The sequence below is a fragment of the Pseudophryne corroboree genome, chromosome 1 (genome assembly GCF_028390025.1).
Source record: "Pseudophryne corroboree isolate aPseCor3 chromosome 1, aPseCor3.hap2, whole genome shotgun sequence".
NCBI lineage: Eukaryota > Metazoa > Chordata > Amphibia > Anura > Myobatrachidae > Pseudophryne > Pseudophryne corroboree.
This window is the reverse complement of record NC_086444.1, coordinates 481,570,331-481,594,006: the sequence shown is the minus strand read 5'-3', so window position 1 is coordinate 481,594,006 and position 23,676 is coordinate 481,570,331. Positions and strand designations below refer to the sequence as shown.

The 23,676-nt window shown below is 47.6% G+C and overlaps 1 protein-coding gene across 5 annotated transcripts in view; it reads right to left on the bottom strand.

Moving 5' to 3' along the window:
* Positions 1 to 23,676, bottom strand: part of GOLM1 (golgi membrane protein 1) — a 182,865-nt gene that overhangs the window by 106,062 nt on the left and 53,127 nt on the right. Inside the window, exon 1 of one of the 5 annotated variants that reach the window (XM_063913774.1) lies at positions 2,547 to 2,568. The exons of 3 other annotated variants lie outside the window; for them this stretch is intronic. Coding sequence is in view for 1 of the 2 variants with exons in the window: in XM_063913769.1 (XP_063769839.1) it covers positions 921 to 926 (6 nt within the window). In the remaining variant the exon portion in view is untranslated. Of the gene's footprint in view, positions 1 to 920; positions 965 to 2,546; positions 2,569 to 23,676 lie in introns of those variants that run through there. One more of the 5 variants, XM_063913769.1, reaches the window with a different exon arrangement.

Sequence of the window (23,676 nt, the reverse complement as noted above, 5' to 3'; positions counted from 1 at the left end):
TAGATGCACTGAGAATTCATTCACAAGTGACTGATAGGAAGCGACCGTTTTGCAGAGGTAACGGGGAGGGATAACAACAACACAGGTGCGGAGAGGGATAACAAAAACACAGGTGTGGTTAGGCTGTTTTCAGGGAGTGTCTTAAGCAGAGTCTGCAATCACATATGAACATTACACATATCCAGCATCTTAGTTACAGCGCCAATGCGGTGCAACCATACACTCAGACAGGGAGACAATGTTTGCAAGATCCCGCATCAGATGCTGAATATGTGTACACAGCTGTGGATAGCCGCAATGGCCCTGGTGGGCGTCTCATTACAAGTTGTGGCGGTTGTTCAATTAGTATTTTTTCGCACATCCACAACTATGAAAATCACAGCTGCAATAGCATGCAAGCATGAATCAGACCATATGTACACAAGAGGTAGATTTAAGACAGTCAGTCGGCATCTCTGTACAAATCCCTGCGGCTCAGCCTTTGGCATATCCTCGCAACTGCGTCCACCTCTGAATCAGGCCCAGACTTGCTGCCTGATATATGCCATCTCCTGACAGGTGCCCTTGTACAAGTTATTCACTTCACCTGTCAGTGGTTTTAACGTTATGGTTGTGTGTATGTATATATAACTGTATCAATAGATAGAGATACACATACACGCAGATAGATATATATATATTGTAACACTGTAGGGGTGCAAGGTGCCTTTTCCTGGGGAATATGGCAGCCCGCAGCAGCTGAGGAACAACACAAGTCCAGTTTCTGGTACAACTGACCCCGGCCAGTTTTATTGAAACAGAAAATAAAACAAACCCCAAAATAAAAATACCTTGCCTGTCCGGCACTAACTAAACATAAGATGTTCCTAACTGTCACTAAACAAAACACAGAGTTCTTCAGTACATACTGTATAGCTTACTTGCATCAGAAAGCGTGTCTCACACACAGATCCTGCAGCCTTCCCAGGCAGTCTGCCCATACTAATCAGGTTAGAAGCACTATATCACTCTTACACAGCTGAAACCCTGATTAGCCCTCTGTGAGGCCAAAGACCCGAACTGGGCCCAATGTCTAGAACTCGCCTTATCTCTCTCTCAGAGCCTTTACCCAGCTTTTACAGCAAACTGAAAAGGTTCAGACAAAACAAAAAGCATTTTTCCTAGAAGTTAACATTTTCTAAAACATGTAAGACAAGAACCTGGGACAAATATACCTGCCCTCAAACACTATCCCAGTGTTCTTGTCACAATATATATATATATATATATATATATACACACACACACACACACACATGTACAAGAGAGGCGACACTCACGGCTGGTAGAATCAAGAATAAACGACACAAGGGGCTTGTGGTGTCGTTTATTCTTGATTCTACCAGCCGTGAGTGCCGCCTCTCTTGTACATGTGTGTTTGCTTTTTCTGCCGTGGAGGGCACCGGGCCTATTGATTTGTTTCATTATATGAGTGCCGGTCCATTTGTTGGAGATATATATATATATATATATATATATATATATATATATATTAGACAGATATTCCAATGTGGGAGAATAGGAGGTGAGTGAGGGATTTAACTCTGAATGGAGAGGTGAATTGGTGAAGAATCTCTGAGGAAAACTACCAGAAAGCAGTGGAAGTAATACCACAGGCGTATTTGGGTGGGCACTACTGACACCCCACAAAATCTGGTACGTGGGTCCGCCCATTCATTGGGACTCCATTTGTTTGAATAATCCCATTCATATAAGTATAACTGAATCTGACTATACTTCACTATATCGCTCTCTTTTCTATCTTTTGGGTAAAATCGTGTGAATTGGAGTGGGGAATCTTTGCCGAACTAAGAATATACTCAACAGAGCCTAACACGTCTGAAGATTGAATATTGCCCTAGTAACCCAGGGAGCGCACCACAGCAAAATTTGACTGTATAAACTGAGATATTCCAATGGTAAAGTATAGCAATAGATAACAAGGTGGCACTCACGGCATGCAAGATGAATAAATAACAGTCTGGGTTCGACTAAGTGTGACTCGTACGGCAGAGATTCCGGGAGGGAAGTGATTGTGCACTTGTGTCTGCTATAGGGGTTACAAAGTAAGCCTGTTACACATGTATTTTGTACTCCTGATGAAAATTTCTGAATAGAAATTAAAACGTAGCGCTAAGGAAGTCTCCTATGTTATTGATTGTTATTGCATGCCGTGAGTGGCACCTATATATGTGGAGGGCACTCACCATTGAATCTAAAATGTCAAAAAAGCTGGTTTTATTACATACAAAGAGGTAAATTCAACTAGGTGTGAGGTGCTATGGCGTTTCAACATCAGCAACGGCACCACATCTCGCACCCGTCATGGTACGATTTCTGCCCGAATCCGCTCAAAAGTTTTCTGCAAGTTCCGGCTGCCATAAAACGCGGTTGTTGTCGCACTGAATCACAGATGCAATGGGAGTGGGACTGACCCAAAAGTGCAAAGTATAGAGGTCACAGGTAATGTCTGAAGATAGTCAATATTTCGGTCCTATAACACTTACCTTTCAACCAGGAACATGTTCCCTTACTCAGTACATGGACAAAGTGAAACACAATGCTTAAAAAATGGGAGGCTACCAGTTTCAATAGATATCCAGGTGTAACCCATCATCCATTATGGACAAATTAATCACTTCAAACTATTACACATAAACAGTCTTATTAATAAATATATTAGGCACTAATAGTTTCCTTAAGGCAGCTTATAATCACTGATAAATATGATCTAAATATAATCTAATACTTACTCATATTTTAAGCTTTGAACTTGTTCATGCCACACCTAAAATATTTTGGCGTTGCATAATTAAGATGACAGAAACAGCATATGTGACATAACTAATAAACCAAGTGCAGCATGACTAAAGGTGAGTACACACTAGGCAATACGCTCCATGAGCAACATTGCATAGTGTTTCCCCTCCCCTCCTGGGCCGCCAACATAGTGCACACACACTGTGCAAGCGATATCGCAGTGACGTCATGCCGTGCCAGCCTGAACATGCAGTTTCTGACGATATTGTGAGATTGAGCTACATATACAGCCGACAGCGGGGGTCGTTAACGACCCACGAAAGAGCACAACGGGCATCGCTCCTGGCATACACCATAGGCGCTATTGTTTACAATATCGCCTAGTGTGTAAACTGTGTCTGCATATTGTAAATGGCTGAACAATGTAAAAATAGCCTACACCAGCATTTCCCTTTCCAACAAAAAATTAAAACATTTATAAAATGAGAAAATAAATAACTTGTGCCACAGCTGATTCACTAATGGTTTCTTAATTCTTTTGGGTCAATCCAATTACCCACGGATACATTGCAGGTGCGAGTTAGTGCGGCAAAAGAGGCACTTTATGGCAGCCTGAACTCTCACAAAACAGCAGATTTGTGTGAACTGAGGCTGATATCAGGCTGCGAGGGGTACAAGATGCTTGCACCCTCCACAGGTAATTGGACTGACCCCATAATATGTTAAAATACAGATTACTTTGTAACCGTTCTCATAAATACAGCTCATCAGCCTTGACAACTCATTGGTGGAGATTCAATTGATTTGCCCGCCCTGTGTTGGGTACATATACGAATAGGTGCCAGATGGAGCCACTCAATTGTTTCTAAAATTGATGCGCCTAAAAGCACTGGGTTTAGCGACGTAAAGCTGCTAAACCAGTCTAAAGAAGCGACTAGGGCACCCAAACAACGGACTTTACACACATTTCTTCTTGCACCTCAGGAGGACGCCATCACTTTGCCTTGCAAAGTTCTGCCACTAAAGGCCTGAGCCCTCTGCCCAAGAAGTTGCTAGCAGAGTGTGCTCTTAATATTTCTGGCACCATGGGCCTTATTCAGGTTTGTTAGCAACCAAAAAAGTAAGCAATTGAGCAAGACCATGTTGCACTACAGGTGGGGCAGATGTAACATGTGCAGAGAGAGTAAAGGCAGGAACACACTAGATGATTTTGAACCAATAAAGATTAAGATTTCCCTTGAAATGTCCCCATCTGCAGAATGAAAGATAAAGTGCATACACACTAAACGTTAAAGTGAACAATATTGGGGGTAATTCCAAGTTGATCGCAGCAGGATTTTTTTTTAGCAATTGGACAAAACCATGTGCACTGCAGGGGAGGCAGATATAACATGTGCAGAAAGAGTTAGATTTGGGTGGGTTATTTTGTTTCTGTGCAGGGTAAATACTGGCTGCTTTATTTCTACACTGAAAATTAGATTGCAGATTGAACACACCCCACCCAAATCTAACTCTCTCTGCACATGTTTTATCTGCCCTCCTGCAGTGCACATGGTTTTGCCCAATTGCTAACAAAAATCCTGCTGCGATCAACTTGGAATTACCCCCCTTGTTCAGTGACTTCACCCCTCCCATCCCTGAACATGCAGTCATGAAAGATATAGCCTAAACTGGACTGCATGTTCAGCGCATCGTCATCGTGCATACGCACTTGACGAAATGCAAGATAATATCTTTATTGTGCATATTGTCCACTTAAATCGTCTAGTGTGTATACCCCTTTAGACGTGGGTGGGGTGTGTTCAAACTGAAATCTAAATTGCAGTGTAAAAATAAAGCAGCCAGTATTTACCCTTTACTTCAAACTTATAGAACTTTGCAAAGGTATTTGACCCCGACCAAGTAGCAGCTCGGCACAGCTGTAGTGCCGAGACCCCTCGGGCAGCTGCCCAAGAAGAGCCCACCTTCCTAGTGGAATGGGCCTTAACCGATTTAGGTAACGGCAATCCTGCCATAGAATGTGCCCGCTGAATCGTGTTACAGATCCAGCGAGCAATAGTCTGCTTTGAAGCAGGGCCGCCAACCTTGTTGGCTGCATACAGGACAAACAGTGCTTCTGTTTTTCAGATCCTAGCCGTTCTGGCCACGTAACTTTTCAAAGCCCTGACCACATCAAGGGACTCGGAATCCTCCAAGTCACGCGTAGCCACAGGCACGACAATAGGTTGGTTCATATGAAAGGATGAGACCACCTTAGGCAGGAATTGAGGACGGGTCCGCAATTCCGCTCTATCCATATGGAAAATCAGATAGGGGCTTATAGGTGATAAAGCCGCCAATTCCGAAACTCGCCTAGCCGAAGCCAAGGCTAACAACATGACCACCTTCCAGGTGAGATATTTCAACTCCACTGTCTTAAGTGGTTCAAACCAATGTGACTTAAGGAACCGTAACACCACGTTAAGGTCCCAAGGCGCCACCGGCGGTACAAAAGGAGGCTGAATATGCAGTAGTCAGGAAGAGAAGCCAATTCTTTTTGGAAGAAAATGGATAAGGCCGAAATTTGAACCTTTATCGATCCTAATTTCAGGCCCAAGTTCACTCCAGTTTGAAGGAAGTGAAGCAGACGGCCCAAAAGGAATTCCCCCGTAGGAGCATTCCTGGCCTCACACCAGGAAACATATTTTCGCCATATTCGGTGATAATGTTTTGATGTCAATTCCTTCCTAGCCTTAATTAGGGTAGGAATGACCTCCTCCGGAATACCCTTTTCCGCTAGGATCCTGCGTTCAACCGCCATGCCGTCAAACGCAGCCGCGGTAAGTCTTGGAACAGACAGGGCCCCTGCTGCAGCAGGTCCTGTCTTAGAGGAAAAGACACTGAACTAGGACAAAATCTGCTTCAAGCGCCTATATTAACTGAAAAATCTATTTAAATAACACGAAAAGCGCTGTTGCATCAGGTCCTGTCTTAGAGGAAGAGGCCACGGATTCTCTGTGAGCATTTCCTGCAGATCTGGATACCAGGTCCTCCGTGGCCAATCTGGAACAATGAGAATTGTTCTCACTCCTCTTTTTCTTACTATCCTCAACACCTTGGGTATGAGAGGAAGAGGAGTAAACACATAGACCGACTGGAACACCCACGGTGTCACTAGGGCGTCCACAGCTACTTCCTGAGGGTCTCTTGACCTGGCGCAATAACTCAGCGGCTTTGTGTTGAGGCGGGACGCCATCATGTCTATCAGTGGCAGTCTCCACCGAATTGCAATCTGTGCTAAGACTTCCTGATGAAGTGCCCACTCTCCAGGACGTAGGTCGTGTCCGCTGAGGAAGTCTGCTTCCCAGTCGTCCACTCCCGGAATGAACACTGCTGACAATGCGCTTACATGATTCTCCGCCCAGCGAAGAATTCTGGTGGCTTCCGCCATCGCCACTCTGCTCCTTGTGCCACCTTGGCGGTTTACATGAGCTACTGCGGTGACGTTGTCTGACTGGATCAGAACCGGTTGGTCGCGAAGTAGGGTCTCCGCCTGACGTAGGGCGTTGTATATGGCCCTTAGTTCCAAGATGTGAAGACAAGTCCCTTGACTTGACCAAAAACCTTGGAAATTTTATTTTTCCCTGTGTGACTGCTCCCCAACTGCTCCCCGAGGCTCGCGTCCGTGGTCACCAGGATCCAGTCCTGAATGCCAAACCTGCGGCCCTATAGAAGGTGAGCACCCTGCAGCCACCACAGGAGAGATACCCTGGCCCTGGGGGAGAGGGTGATCAACTGATGAATCTGTAGATGTGACCCGGACCACTTGTCCAGTAGGTCCCATTTGAAAGTCCTCGCATGGAACCTGCCGAAGGGAATGATTTTCCCCGGACTCGGGTGCAGTGATGCCCTGACACCTGTCTTGGTTTCAATAAGTTCCTGACCAGAGTCATGAGTTCCTGGGCCTTCTCTATCTGAAGGTAAACCCCTTTCTGGTCCGTATCCAGAATCATACCCAAGAAGGGCAGACTAGTCATAGGAACCAACTGGATATCGGGATATTGAGAATCCAGCCGTGTTACTGTGACACCTTCAGCGAAAGTGACACGCTGTTCAACAACTGCTCTTTTGATCTCGCCCTTATAGGAGATCGTCCAAGTATGGGATAACTGTGACTCCTTGCTTGCGTAGGAGCACCATCATTTCCGCCAATTACCCTGAAATTGGTAATGACAATACTGTACCGCAATTCTCAGGTACGCCTGATGGGGTGGATAAATGGGAACATGAAGGTATGCAGCCTTTATGTCTAGATACACCATCAAATCCCCCTTTCCAGGCTGGCCATGATCGCTCTGAGCGATTCCACTTTAAATTTGAACCTTTTCCAGTATAGGTTCAGAGATTTTAATTTTAAATAGGTCTGACCGAACCGTACGGATTCAGGACTACAGCCAAGGTTGAGTAATATCCCCTTCCTTGTTGCAGGAGGGGAACCTTGAGCACCACCTGTTGGAGATACAATGTGTGAATTGTATTTAATATAATCTCCCTTTCTGGGGGAGAAGCCGGTAGGTCCGATAAGGAAAACCGGCGAGGAGGCACCTTTCGAATTCCTTTGTAAACCTGAGAACAATTTTTATTGCCCCGGGATCCACCTGTGAGTGAACTCAGATGTGGCTGAAGAGTCGAAGACGTGCTCCCCCTGGGACGGACTCACTTAGCGGAGCTCCCGCGTCATGCGGTGGATGTAGTAGAGGCCGGGGAGGACTTCTGTTCCTGGGAACTAGCTGTGCCCTGTGCCCTTACCTCTGGTAAGAAAGGACGCTCCTCATACTTTCTTGTTGTTCTGCGACCGAAAGGACTGCATTTGATAATGTCGTGCTTTCTTAGTCTGTGAGGGAATATAAGGCAAAAGATCAGAATTACCAGCTATAGCTGTGGAGACCAGGTCCGAGAGCCCTTCTCCACACAATTCCTCAGCCTTGTAAGGTAAACCCTCCATATGCCTCTTTTAGTCGGCATCACCTGTCCATTGCATGTTCCACAGGACACGTCTAGCAGAAATCGACATAGCGTTGACTCTAGAACCCAGTAGACCAACGTCTCTTTGGGCATGTCTTATATATATATATATATATATATATATATATATATATATATATATATATAAAGACAACATCTTTTACATATAAATATATATATATATACATATATACTAGGGACAATAACATGGCATCCTTATCTAGGGTTTCAATCTCCGCTGATAAGGTATCTGTCTACGCTACTACAGCGCTATAAACCCATGCCGACACAATCGCCGGTCTGAGTAGTGTACCAGAATGTGTGTAAATGGACTTCAAAGTACTTTTACTGCATGCTATCTGCAGGATCCCTGAGGATAGCTGTTAAGTCAGCGCTACCTTTTTGGGTAAACGTGTCAATGCCTTGTACACCCTAGGGGAAGATTCCCATCGTATCCTGGCCCCATCAGGGAAAGGATACTCCCTGAGAATTCTTTTTGGGAAGCTGCAGCTTCTTGTCTGGAGATTCCCGCTCTTTTTCTTCATGAGAGGAGGGAAATTTACCTCAGCTTTCTTCCCCTTAAACATGTGTACCCTTGTGTCAGGGACAGATGAGTCATCAGTGATATGCAAAACATCTTTTATTACAATAATCATATATTGAATACTTTTCAGCCAGTCTTGGCTGTACTTTGCATTATCGTAGTCGACACTGGAGTCAGACTCCGTGTCGATATCAGTGTTCATTATTTTGGATAGTGAGCGTTGTGAGACTCTGAAGGTCTCTGTGACATAGGGACAGACATGGGTAGATTCCCTGTCTGTTCTCTAATCTTTTGTGTAATAAACTCATCTTAGCACTTAATTTCACATATCCAATCAGGTGTCGGCGTTGTCGACGGAGACACCACACACACACACACTTGCTCCATCTCTTCCTTAGGAGAGCCTTTTACCGCAGACATGTCGACACACACGTACTGACACACTCCACACACACAGGGAATCTCTTATCTGAAGACAGGTTCCCCCCTAGGCCCTTTGGAGAGACAGAGAGAGAGTATGCCAGCACACACCCCAGCGCTATATGACCCAGGAAAAAACACAGAATGTTTACCCAGTAGCGCTGCTGTAATGTATAATCGCCAAATATGTGCCCCCCCCCTCTACTTTAAAACCCTCTTTCACCGTGTGTCAAGCAGGGGAGAGTCCGGGGAGCTTCCTCTCAGCGGTGCTGTGGAGAGAAAATGGCGCTGGTGAGTGCTGAGGGAGAAGCCCCGCCCCCTCGGCGGCGGGCTTCTGTCCCGCTCAAACTTACTAAAATATGGCTTGGGCTCTTTTATATACATGTACAGTGCCCACCTGTACATGTATATAGACTTTTGCCATAGGAGAGGTGTTTTATTGCTGCCCAGGGCGCCCCCCCTGCGCCCTGCACCCTTACAGTGACCGGAGTGTGTGAGGTGTATGGGAGCAATGACGCACAGCTGCGGTGCTGTGCGTTACCTCAGTGAAGCACCGAAGGCTTCTGCCGCCTGAGACGTCTTCTGTCTTCGTTTCTTCTGGCTCTGTGAGGAGAACGGTGGCGCGGCTCTGGGGTGAACGCCCAGGACGAACCTGTGTTCACTCCCTCTGGAGCTAATGGTGTCCAGTAGCCGAGGTAGCAGAGCCTATCATTTAAGTAGGTCTGCTCCTCTCTCCTCAGTCCCTCGATGCAGGGAGCCTGTTGCCAGCAGTGCTTCCTGAAAAAGAGAAAAAATCCTAACAAAAATGCTTTCTAAGCAGGAAACTCAGGAGAGATCCCTGCAGTGCACCCATTCTCCTCTGGGCACAGTCTAAAACTGAGGTCTGGAGGAGGGGCATAGAGGGAGGAGCCAGTGCACACCAGATAGTACCTAATCTTTCTTTTAGAGTGCCCAGTCTCCTGCGGAGCCCGTCTATTCCCCATGGTCCTTACGGAGTCCCAGCATCCTCTAGGACGTTAGAGGAAATAAGATTTTACTCACCGGTAAATCTATTTCTCGTAGTCCGTAGAGGATGCTGGGGACTCCGTAAGGACCATGGGGATTAGCGGCTCCGCAGGAGACTGGGCACAACTAAAGAAAGCTTTAGGACTACCTGGTGTGCACTGGTTCCTCCCACTAAGACCCTCCTCCAGACCTCAGTTAGGATACTGTGCCCGGAAGAGCTGACACAAATAGGAAGGATTTTGAATCCCGGGTAAGACTCATACCAGCCACACCAATCACACCGTATAACTCGTGATAGATATAGAAATAGATTACCGGCGAGTAAAATCTTATTTTCTCTAACGTCCTAAGTGGATGCTGGGGACTCCGTAAGGACCATGGGGATTATACCAAAGCTCCCAAACGGGCGGGAGAGTGCGGATGACTCTGCAGCACCGAATGAGCAAACTCTAGGTCCTCCTCAGTCAGGGTATCAAACTTGTAGACTCTTGCAAGAGTGTTTGACCCCGACCAAGTAACAGCTCGGCAAATTTGTAAAGCCGAGACCCCTCGGGCAGCCGCCCAAGAAGAGCCCACTTTCCTCGTGGAATGGGCTTTTACAGATTTAGGGTGCGGCAGTCCAGCCGCAGAATGTGCAAGTTGAATCGTGCTACAGATCCAGCGAGCAATAGTCTGCTTAGAAGCAGGAGCACCCAGCTTGTTGGGTGCATACAGGATAAATAGCGAGTCAGTCTTTCTGACTCCAGCCGTCCTGGAAACATATATTTTCAGGGCCCTGACTACGTCCAGAAAACTTGGAATCCTCCAAGTCCCAAGTAGCCGCAGGCAACACAATAGGTTGGTTCACATGAAAAACTGATACCACCTTAGGAAGGAATTGGGAACGAGTCCTCAATTCCGCCTTATCCATATAAAATACAGATAAGGGCTTTTGCATGACAAAACCGCCAATTCTGATACACGCCTGGCCGACGCCAAGGCCCACAGCATGACCACTTTCCACGTGAGGTATTGTAGCTCCACGGATTTAAGTGGCTCAACTCAATGCGACTTCAGGAAATCCAACACTACGTTGAGATCCCACGGTGCCACTGGAGGCACAAACGGGGGCTGACTATGCAGCACTCCCTTAACAAAAGTCCGAACTTCAGGCAGTGAAGCCAGTTCTATTTTGGGAGAAAATCGATAGAGCCGAAATCTGGACCTTCATGGAACCCAATTTTAGGCCCATAGTCACCTCTGACTGTAGGAAGTGCAGAAATCGACCTAGCTGACATTTCTCCTTTGGGGCCTTCCTGGCCATACAGCACGCAACATATTTCCACCATATGCGGTGATAATGGTTTGCGTTCACTTCTTTCCTAGCTTTAAATAGCGTAGGGATAACTTCCTCCGGAATGCCCTTTTCCTTCAGGATCCGGCGTTCAACCGCCATGCCGTCAAACGCATCCGCGGTACGTCTTGGAACAGACAGGCCCCCTGCTGCAGCAGGTCCTGTCTGAGCGGCAGAGGCCATGGGTCCTCTGAGATCATTTCTTGGAGTTCTGGTTACCAAGCTCTTCTTGGCCAACCCGGAACAATGAGTATAGCTCTTACTCCTCTCCTTCTTATTATTCTCATTACCCTGGGTAAGAGAGGCAGAGAAGGGAACACATACACCGACTGGTACACCCACGGTGTTACCAGAGCGTCCACAGCTATCGCCTGAGGGTCCCTTGACCTGGCGCAATATCTTTGTAGCTTTTTGTTGAGGCGGGACGCCATCATGTCCACCTGTGGCCTTTTCCAATGGTGTACAATCATTTGGAAAACTTCTGGATGAAGTCCCCACTCTCCCGGGTGGAGGTCGTGTCTTCTGAGAAAGTCTGCTTCTCAGTTGTCCACTCCGGGAATGAACACTGCTGACAGTGCTAACACATGATTTTCCGCCTATCGGAGAATCCTTGTGGCTTCTGCCATCGCCATCCTGCTTCTTGTGCCGCCCTGTCGGTTTACATGAGCGACCGCCGTGATGTTGTCTGACTGGATCAGCACCGGCCGGTGTTGAAGCAGGGGTCTAGCCTGACTTAGGGCATTGTAAATGGCCCTTAGTTCCAGAATATTTATGTGTAGGGAAGTCTCCTGACTTTTCCATAGCCTTGGAAGTTTCTTCCCTGTGTGACTGCCCCCCAGCCTTGAAGGCTGGCATCCGTGGTCACCAGGACCCAGTCCTGTATGCCGAATCTGCGGCCCCCTAGAAGATGAGCACTCTGCAGCCACCACAACAGCGACACCCTGGCCCTTGGAGACAGGGTTATCCGCCGATGCATCTGAAGATGCGACCCGGACCACTTGTCCAACAGATCCCACTGGAAAATCCTTGCATGGGACCTGGCGAATGGAATTTCTTCGTGGGAAGCTACCATCCTTCCCAGGGCTCGCGTGCATTGATGCACCGACACCTGTATACGTATTAGGAGGTCTCTGTCTAGAGACGACAACTCCTTGGACTTCTCCTCCTGGAGAAACCCTTTTTATCCTGTTCTGTGTCCAGAACCATACCCAGGAACAGTAGACGCGTCGTAGGAACCAGCTGCGACTTTGGAATATTCAGAATCCAGCCGTGCTGTTGTAGCACTTCCCGAGATAGTGCTACTCCGCCGAACAACTGCTCCCTGGACCTCGCCGTTATAAGAAGATCGTCCAAGTACGGGATAATTATTTCGGCCAATACCTTGGTAAATACCTCTGTGCCGGGGACAGACCAACGGCAACGTCCGGAATTGGTAATGACAATCCTGTACCACAATTTTGAGGTACTCCTGGTGAAGAGGGTAAATAGGGACATGCAGGTAAGCATCCTTGATGTCCAGTGATACCATGAAATTCTCCAGGCTTGCAATAATCGCCCTGAGCGATTCCATTTTGAACTTGAACCTTTGTATATAAGTGTTCAAGGCATTCAATTTTAGAATGGGTCTCACCGAACCGTCTGGTTTCGGTACCACAACATTTTGGAATAGTAACCCCGGCCTTGTTGAAGGAGGGGTACCTTGATTTCACCTGCTGGAAGTACAGCTTGTGAATTGCCGCCAGTACTACCTTTCTCCGAGGGCAGCAGGCAAGGCTGATGTGAGGTAACGGCGAGGGGGAGTCGCCTCGAACTCCAGCCTGTATCCCTGTGATACTATTTGCAGAACCTAGGGATCCACCTGTGGGCAAGCCCACTGGTCCCTGAAGTTCCCGAGACGCGCCCCTACCGCACCTGTCTCCACCTGTGGAGCCCCAACGTCATGCGGTGGACTCAGAGGAAGCGGGGGAAGATTTTTTAATCCTGGGAACTGGCTGCTGGTGCAGCTTTTTCCTTCTTCCCTTGTCTCTGTGCAGAAAGGAAGCGCCTTAGACCCGCTTGCTTTTCTGAAGCCGAAAGGACTGTACCTGAAAATACAGTGCTTTCTTAGGCTGTGAGGAAACCTGAGGTAAAAAATTTTCTTCCCAGCTGTTGCTGTGGATACGAGGTCCCAGAGACCATCCCCAAACCATTCCTCACCCTTATAAGGCAGAATCTCCATGTGCCTTTTATAGGCAGCATCACCTGTCCACTGCCGTGTTTCTAATACCCTCCTGGCAGAATGGACATTGCATTAATTCTGGATGCCAGCCGGCAAATATCCCTCTGTGCATCCTTTATATCTAAGACGACGTCTTTAATATGCTCTATGTTAGCAAACTATTATCCCTGTCTTAGAGTTTTAATATTATCTGACTGGGTATCAGACCACGCTTCAGCAGCACTATTTATGCTGAGGCAATTGCAGGTCTCAGTATATAACCTGAGTGTGTATTTACAGACTTCAGGATAGCCTCCTGCTTTTTATCAGCAGGCTCCTTCAAGGTGGCCGTATCCTAAGACGGCAGTGCCACCTTTTTTGACAAACGTGTGAGCGCCTTATCCACCCTAAGGGATATCTCCCAACGTGACCTATCCTCTGGCGGGAAAGGGTACGCCATCAGTAACTTTTTTGAAATTACCAGTTTCTTATCGGGGGAACCCACGCTACTTTACACACTTCATTCATTCATCTGATGGGGGAACAAAACACTGGCTGCTTTTTCTCCCCAAAAATAAAACCCCTTTTATGTGGTACTTGGGTTCATGTCAGAAATGCGTAACACATTTTTCATTGCCGAGATCATGTAACGGATGTTCCTAGTGGATTGTGTATATGTCTCAACCTCGTCGACACTGGAGTCAGACTCCGTGTCGACATCTGTGTCTGCCATCTGAGGTAACGGGCGCTTTTTTGAGCCCCTGATGGCCTTTGAGACGCCTGGGCAGGCGCGGGCTGAGAAACCGGCTGTCCCACCGCTGTTTTACGTCATCCAGCCTTCTATGTAAGGAGTTGACATTGTCGGTTAATACCTTCCACCTATCCATCCACTCTGGTGTCGGCCCCACAGGGGGCGACATCCCATTTATCGGCCTCTGCTCCACCTCCACGTAACCTTCCTCATCCCACATGTCGACACAGCCGTACCGACACACAGCACACACACAGGGAATGCTCTGACTGAGGACAGGACCCCACAAAGTCCTTTGGGGAGACAGAGAGAGAGTATGCCAGCACACACCAGAGCGCTATATAATGCAGGGATTAACACTATAACTGAGTGATTTTTCTCCCAATAGCTGCTTGTATAAATAATATTGCACCTAAATTTAGTGCCCCCCCCCCCCCTCTCTTTTTAACCCTTTGAGCCTGAAAACTACAGGGGAGAGCCTGGGGAGCTGTCTTCCAGCTGCACTGTGAAGAGAAAATGGCGCCAGTGTGCTGAGGGAGATAGCTCCGCCCCTTTGTCGCAGACTTTTCTCCCGCTTTTTTATGGATTCTGGCAGGGGTATTTATCACATATATAGCCTCTGGGGCTATATATTGTGATATATTTGCCAGCCAAGGTGTTTTTATTGCTGCTCAGGGCGCCCCTCCCCCAGCGCCCTGCACCCTCAGTGACCGGAGTGTGAAGTGTGTATGAGGAGCAATGGCGCACAGCTGCAGTGCTGTGCACTACCTTGGTGAAGACTGATGTCTTCTGCCGCCGATTTTCCGGACTCTTCTTGCTTCTGGCTCTGTAAGGGGGCCGGCGGCGCGGCTCCGGGACCGAACATCAATGGCCGGTTCCATGCGGTCGATCCCTCTGGAGCTAATGGTGTCCAGTAGCCTAAGAAGCCCAAGCTACCACCAGTTAGGTAGGTTCGCTTCTTCTCCCCTTAGTCCCTCGCTGCAGTGAGTCTGTTGCCAGCAGATCTCACTGTAAAATAAAAAAACCAAAAATAAGATTTTACTTACCGATAAATCTATTTCTCGTAGTCCGTAGTGGATGCTGGGACTCCGTAAGGACCATGGGGGATAGCGGCTCCGCAGGAGACAGGGCACAAATTAAAAGCTTAAGGATCAGGTGGTGTGCACTGGCTCCTCCCCCTATGACCCTCCTCCAAGCCTCAGTTAGGATACTGTGCCCGGACGAGCGTACATAATAGGGAAGGATATTGAATCCCGGGTAAGACTCATACCAGCCACACCAATCACACCGTACAACTCGTGATCTGAACCCAGTTAACAGTATGATAAACGCAAAGGAGCCTCTGAAAAGATGGCTCACAACAATAATAACCCGAATTTTTGTAACAATAACTATATACAAGTATTGCAGACAATCCGCACTAGGGATGGGCGCCCAGCATCCACTACGGACTACGAGAAATAGATTTATCGGTAAGTAAAATCTTATTTTCTCTGACGTCCTAGTGGATGCTGGGACTCCGTAAGGACCATGGGGATTATACCAAAGCTCCCAAACGGGCGGGAGAGTGCGGATGACTCTGCAGCACCGAATGAGAGAACTCCAGGTCCTCCTCAGCCAGGGTATCAAATTTGTAGAATTTAGCAAACATGTTTGCCCCTGACCAAGTAGCTGCTCGGCAAAGTTGTAAAGCCGAGACCCCTCGGGCAGCCGCCCAAGATGAGCCCACTTTCCTTGTGGAATGGGCTTTTACTGATTTTGGTTGTGGCAATCCTGCCACAGAATGTGCAAGCTGAATTGTACTACAAATCCAACGAGCAATCGTCTGCTTTGAAGCAGGAGCACCCAGCTTGTTGGGTGCATACAGGATAAACAGCGAGTCAGATTTTCTGACTCCAGCCGTCCTGGAAACATATATTTTCAAGGCCCTGACAACGTCAAGCAACTTAGAGTCCTCTAAGTCCCTGGTAGCCGCAGGTACCACAATAGGTTGGTTCATGTGAAATGCAGAAACCACCTTAGGTAGAAATTGAGGACGAGTCCTCAATTCCGCCCTGTCAGAATGAAAAATTAAGTAAGGGCTTTTATATGATAAAGCCGCCAATTCTGACACACGCCTGGCTGAAGCCAAGGCTAACAGCATCGACACCTTCCATGTGAGATATTTTAAGTCCACAGTGGAAAGTGGTTCAAACCAATGTGACTTTAGAAAACTCAACACAACATTGAGATCCCAAGGTGCCACTGGAGGCACAAAAGGAGGCTGTATGTGCAGCACCCCTTTTACAAAAGTCTGAACTTCAGGTACTGAAGCCAGTTCTTTCTGGAAGAAAATCGACAGGGCCGAAATTTGAACCTTAATGGACCCCAATTTTAGGCCCATAGACAGTCCTGTTTGCAGGAAATGAAGGAAACGACCCAGTTGAAATTCCTCTGTAGGGGCCTTCTTGGCCTCACACCACGCAACATATTTACGCCAAATGCGGTGATAATGTTTTGCGGTTACGTCCTTCCTGGCTTTGACCAGAGTAGGGATGACTTCTTCTGGAATGCCTTTTTCCCTCAGGATCCGGCGTTCAACCGCCATGCCGTCAAACGCAGCCGCGGTAAGTCTTGGAACAGACAAGGCCCCTGCAGTAGCAGGTCCTTTCTTAGAGGTAGAGGCCACGGTTCGTCCGTGAGCATCTCTTGAAGTTCCGGGTACCAAGTCCTTCTTGGCCAATCCGGAACCATGAGTATAGTTCTTACTCCTCTCCTTCTTATAATTCTCAGTACTTTTGGTATGAGAGGCAGAGGAGGGAACACATACACTGACTGGTACACCCACGGCGTTACCAGAGCGTCCACTGCTATTGCCTGAGGGTCCCTTGACCTGGCGCAATATCTGTCCAGTTTTTTGTTTAGACGTGACGCCATCATGTCCACCTTTGGTTTTTCCCAACGGTTTACAATCAGGTGGAAGACTTCTGGGTGAAGTCCCCACTCTCCCGGGTGAAGGTCGTGTCTGCTGAGGAAGTCTGCTTCCCAGTTGTCCACTCCCGGAATGAACACTGCTGACAGTGCTATCACATGATTTTCCGCCCAGCGAAGAATCCTTGCAGCTTCTGCCATTGCCCTCCTGCTTCTCGTGCCGCCCTGTCTGTTTACGTGGGCGACTGACGTGATGTTGTCCGATTGGATCAACACCGCCTGACCCTGAAGCAGAGGTTTTGCTTGACTTAGGGCATTGTAAATGGCCCTTAGTTCCAGAATGTTTATATGAAGAGATGTTTCCATGCTTGACCACAAGCCCTGGAAATTCCTTCCCTGTGTGAATGCTCCCCAGCCTCTCAGGCTGGCATCCGTGGTTACCAGGATCCAATCCTGAATGCCAAATCTGCGGCCCTCTAGTAGATGAGCACTCTGCAGCCACCACAGGAGAGACACCCTTGTCCTTGGCGACAGGGTTATCCGCTGATGCATCTGCAGATGCGATCCGGACCATTTGTCCAGTAGATCCCACTGAAACGTTCTTGCATGGAATCTTCCGAATGGAATCGCTTCGTAAGAAGCCACCATTTTTCCCAGGACCCTCGTGCACTGATGCACTGAGACCTGTCCTGGTTTTAGGAGGTTCCTGACTAGCTCGGATAACTCCCTGGCCTTCTCCTCCGGGAGAAACACCTTCTTCTGGACTGTGTCCAGAATCATTCCTAGGAACAGTAGACGTGTCGTTGGAATCAGCTGCGATTTTGGAATATTTAGAATCCACCCGTGCTGACGTAACACTACCTGAGATAGTGCTACTCCGACTTCTAACTGTTCCCTGGATCTTGCCCTTATCAGGAGATCGTCCAAGTAAGGGATAATTAAAATGCCTTTTCTTCGTAGAAGAATCATCATTTCGGCCATTACCTTGGTAAAGACCCGAGGTGCCGTGGACAATCCAAACGGCAGCGTCTGAAACTGATAATGACAGTTTTGTACTACAAACCTGAGGTACCCTTGGTGAGAAGGGTATATTGGGACGTGGAGATAAGCATCTTTGATGTCCAGAGACACCATATAGTCCCCTTCTTCCAGGTTCGCTATCACTGCTCTGAGTGACTCCATCTTGAATTTGAACCTTTTTATGTAAGTGTTCAAGGATTTCAGATTTAAAATTGGTCTCACCGAGCCGTCCGGCTTCGGTACCACAAACAGCGTGGAATAATACCCCTTTCCCTGTTGCAGGAGGGGTACCTTGATTATCACCTGCTGGGAATACAGCTTGTGAATGGCTTCCAAAACTGCCTCCCTGTCGGAGGGAGACTTTGGTAAAGCAGACTTCAGGAACCGATGAGGGGGAAACGCCTCGAATTCCAGTTTGTACCCCTGCGATACTACCTGTAGAATCCAGGGATCCACTTGCGAGTGAGCCCACTGCGCGTTGAAATTCTTGAGACGGGCCCCCACCATATCTGAGTCTGCTTGTAAAGCCCCAGCGTCATGCTGAAGACTTGGCAGAAGCAGGGGAGGGCTTCTGCTCCTGGGAAGCGGCTGCATGGTGCAGTCTTTTTCCTCTTCCTCTGCCCCGGGGCAGAAAGGAGTGGCCTTTTGCTCGCTTGTACTTATGGGAACGAAAGGACTGAGTTTGAAAAGACGGTGTCTTTTTCTGCTGATGTGGAGTGACCTGGGGTAAAAAGGTGGATTTTCCAGCCGTTGCCGTGGCCACCAGGTCCGATAGACCAGCCCCAAATAACTCCTCCCCTTTATACGGCAATACTTCCATGTGCCGTTTGGAATCCGCATCCCCTGACCACTGTCGCGTCCATAACGCTCTTCTGGCAGAGATGGACATAGCACTTACTCTTGATGCCAGGGTGCAAATATCCCTCTGTGCATCACGCATATATAGTAATGCATCCTTTAAATGTTCTATAGTTAACAAAATATTGTCCCTATCCAGGGTATCAATATTCTCGGTCAGGGAATCCGACCATGCGACTCCAGCACTGCACATCCAGGCTGAGGCGATTGCTGGTCGCAGTATAACACCAGTATGTGTGTATATACTTTTTAGGATATTTTCCAGCCTTCTATCAGCTGGTTCTTTGAGGGTAGCCGTATCAGGAGACGGTTACGCTACTTGTTTTGATAAACGTGTGAGCGCCTTATCTACCCTAGGGGGTGTTTCCCAACGCGCCCTAACCTCTGGCGGGAAAGGATATAATGCTAATAATTTTTTTAGAAATTAGCTGTTTTTTTATCGGGGGAAACCCACGCTTTTTCACACACCTCATTTATTTCCTCTGACTCAGGAAAAAATATTGGTAGTTTTTTCTCACCCCACATAATACCCTTCTTTGTGGTACTTGTAGTGTCAGAAAGGTTCAATGCCTCTTTCATTGCCGTGACCATGTAACGTGTGGCCCTACTGGACATTACGTTTGTCTCATCACCGTCGACACTAGACTCAGTATCTGTGTCAGGGTCTGTGTCGACCCACTGAGGTAACGGGCGTTTTAGCGCCCCTGACGGTGTTTGAGACGCCTGGACAGGCACTAATTGATTTGCCGGCTGTCTCATGTCGTCAACAGTTTTTTGCAAATTGCTGACATTATCACTTAATTGTTTAAATACAATCATCCAGTCAGGTGTCGACTCCCTAGGGGGTGACATCACCAACACAGGCAACTGCTCCGCCTCCACATCATTTTCCTCCTCATACATGTCGACACACGCGTACCGACACACAGCACACGCACCGGGAATGCTCTGATAGAGGACAGGACCCCACTTAGCCCTTTGGAGAGACAGAGGGAGAGTCTGCCAGCACACACCCAGCGCTATATATATATACAGGGATAACCTTATATAAGTGTTACTCCCTTATAGCTGCTGTTAATATATTTATTTGCTGCCAAACGTGCCCCCCCTTCTCTTTTTTACCCTGATTCTGAAGCAGGACTGCAGGGGAGAGTCAGGGAGCCGTCCTTCCAGCGGAGCTGTGAGGGAAAATGGCGCTTGTGTGCTGAGGAGATAGGCTCCGCCCCTTCACGACGTCCTTATCTCCCGCTTTTTTGTGTAAAATGGCAGGGGATTAAAATACATCCATATAGCCCAGGAGCTATATGTGATGTATTCTGTTTTGCCACCTAAGGTATTCTGTTATATTGCGTCTCAGGGCGCTCCCCCCCCAGCGCCCTGCACCCTCAGTGACCGGAGTGTGAAGTGTGCTGAGAGCAATGGCGCACAGCTGCGGTGCTGTGCGCTACCTTAGTCTGAAGACAGGATGTCTTCTGCCGCCGATTTCACCGGACCTCTTCGTCTCTTCTGGCTCTGTAAGGGGGACGGCGGCGCGGCTCCGGTGACCCATCCAGGCTGAACCTGTGATCGTCCCTCTGGAGCTAGTGTCCAGTAGCCTAAGAAACCCGATCCACTCTGCACTCAGGTGAGTCCGTTTCTTCTCCCCTTAGTCCCACGATGCAGTGAGCCTGTTGCCAGCAGGACTCACTGAAAATAAAAAAACCTAACTAAACTTTTATTCTAAGCAGCTCAGGAGAGCCACCTAGATTGCACCCTTCTTGGCCGGGCACAAAAATCTAACTGAGGCTTGGAGGAGGGTCATAGGGGGAGGAGCCAGTGCACACCACCTGATCCTTAAGCTTTTAATTTGTGCCCTGTCTCCTGCGGAGCCGCTATCCCCCATGGTCCTTACGGAGTCCCAGCATCCACTAGGACGTCAGAGAAATATACTTTCTTTCTAGGAGCTCAGGAGAGCCCCTAGTGTGCATCCAGCTCAGCCGGGCACAAGAATCTAACTGAGGTCTGGAGGAGGGTCTTAGTGGGAGGAGCCAGTGCACACCAGGTAGTCCTAAAGCTTTCTTTAGTTGTGCCCAGTCTTCTGCGGAGCCGCTAATCCCCATGGTCCTTACGGAGTCCCCAGCATCCACTTAGGACGTTAGAGAAAGAGGGAATAGTTCTACCTGTAGCATTTCCCACATCTACTTTTCTTGATCCTAGCTAAAACTTCTCATTGGAATGCCATGGAAGCCACCCCTTTTATCTCTCAAATGTCATCAATACAAGAATCTTGGGCACAGATTTATCAAGTCTTGGGGAGTGATAAATAGCACGGTGATAAAGTACCCACAAACCAGCTCCTAACTTCCATGTTACAGGTTGTTTTGAAAAATGGCAGTTAGGAGCTGATTGGTCGGTAGTTTATCACCGTGCTATTTATCACTCTTCAAGGCTTGATTAATCTGGGCCTTCCAGTAGACTGTGTTTCTCTATCACCAGTTTGAAGATTTCCTGATATAGGACTCAATTACATTCAACACAATATTAATAGCGCCAGGAAGGCGGACTCAGAACTATTCAACTGTCCTCATCATTAGTTAAGAGATACCAGTATTTGCACCTTAAGCCGGGCATTTAGTCGCAAGAACCGGTATTCTCTGTGATACTGTCTGTGCCATGCTAAAGGCAAAAACAGCATTACAGCACTAGTTTAGTCTAATATCTGAACTTCAGGAGGGGTGCGGACAGAAATTCTATAGTCGTCTCTTAACAATGCAGCAAATTGAATAGCTCCAAGACCTCCTTCTCGGTGCTATTAACATCACATTGAATCAAGCCCATAGAGACTAGTCTCCTGGAACAATTAGCAGGTGGCTTGGGTAATCTACCACAGCATTCTCTCTGCCTGCAAAACAGAATGCTGAAAGTGACTGAAGGTTCCTTTCTGCCAAGGAATTAGTTTTGCTATGTAATTCATAACTCTGCTTCTGGTACCTCCTTGATGATTTATGAAGGCCTCCACTGTTCCATTGCTTCCTCAGCAACTTTTATATTGTTGAACTGATTTACATACAGATCTCATGTCCAGTACTTTTCTTTTGTGACCAAGTGGTCTATGTACTGAGCTTTGGCGAGAGAAAAAAGTGAACGGAGATACAGTACCAGCCGATCAGCTCTTAACTGCCATGTCACAGGCTGGGGGGGTCATTCCGAGTTGTTCGCTCGCAAGCTGCTTTTAGCAGCTTTGCACACGCTAAGCCGCCGCCTACTGGGAGTGAATCTTAGCTTATCAAAATTGCGAACGAAAGATTCGCAATATTGCGAAAAGACTTCTCTGTGCAGTTTCTGAGTAGCTCGAGACTTACTCTGCCAGTGCGATCAGTTCAGTGCTTGTCGTTCCTGGTTTGACGTCACAAACACACCCAGCGTTCGCCCAGACACTCCTCCGTTTCTCCAGCCACTGCCGCGTTTTTCCCAGAAACGGTAGCGTTTTTTCACACCCTCCCATAAAACGGCCAGTTTCCACCCAGAAACACCCACTTCCTGTCAATCACATTACGATCACCAGAACGAAGAAAAAACCTCGTAATGCCGTGAGTAAAATTCCTAACTGCATTGCAAATTTACTTGGCGCAGTCGCACTGCGGACATTGCGCATTAGCGACTAATCGCTCCGTTGCGAGAAAAAAATAACGAGCGAACAACTCGGAATGACCCCCTGTGTTTGCAAAATGACAGGCGCTGGCTGGTTGGTTGGTTGGTTGGTTGGTTGGTTGGTGCTTTATCTCTGACCAAGGCTTAGTAAATAGACCAAGTCCATTGTGCAATCTATATGATGAGATAAAATCCCCAGTCTGTAATCTGCATTATAGAGTAAAATTCACGGTTTCCTTAATCTTGACATCAGATGAGATACTTATTGGTGGTTCTTGACAGGTTGATGTTGTGATCCCATATAGCTAACAGATCTAGCTGTGAAACTGAAAATATGCAATTTTTTCGAAGAAATAACTTAATGTTGGAGGCAATACTAGTTGAAGCTCGCTCCTTGTCCACTGATGGATATGTAATGTGCAAAGTGTTTTGCGACACAGCTCCTCTGAAAGACTAATCCTAAAAACCGTATTTTATAAGAGAATGTCCTGCTCATAATTCAGCCATGTTTCAGAAAAAAGGCAGTCGCCTGTATTGCATGGTCAGTTACAGCATATTCAGACGGGTGTAGTATGGTATGCCGGCGGCCGGGCTCCAGGGGGGTCGTGGACCCTCACGAGGGAGAATAGCTGTCGGTATGCCGGTTGTCGGGATCCCGGGATCCCAGCGCCGGTATACAGTGCGCCGGGATCCCGACATTCGGCATACTGAAGACCACCCTATTCAGACTCTAGTATAACCAGAATATTATCCGAGTATAGCCATATTATGTTTCCGCTTGGATTAATCTGTTACTAATATTAGGAGCACTGTTGTAAAGATTCTTGGAGACTTTGCCATTCTGGAAGGCAGATGGGTGAATTGTAAGCGTTGTTGTGTGATACAGAACACGAGTATCTCCTTTGATGAACTTGAAAAAAGCATTTTGGAAGATCTATGATAGTGAGAAAGCCCCCTTTGTCAATAGACAAGAGGACAGAATTGACCTATTCCATTAAAAATTGAGGGGCTTTGACAAATTTATCTCCTCAGGTCCAGTAGAGCGTAAAAAGCTCTAGAGTTTTTTTCGACAAGGAATATTCTAGAATAAAAACTTAAGGCTTGTAGGCTTTACTGTTTCAGATGGGGAATCTTTGGGACAACTGAGAATGTAAGCCCAACTTTGAGATGAGACAGGAGAAAGTGCCGTGGTGATCACGGGGTGA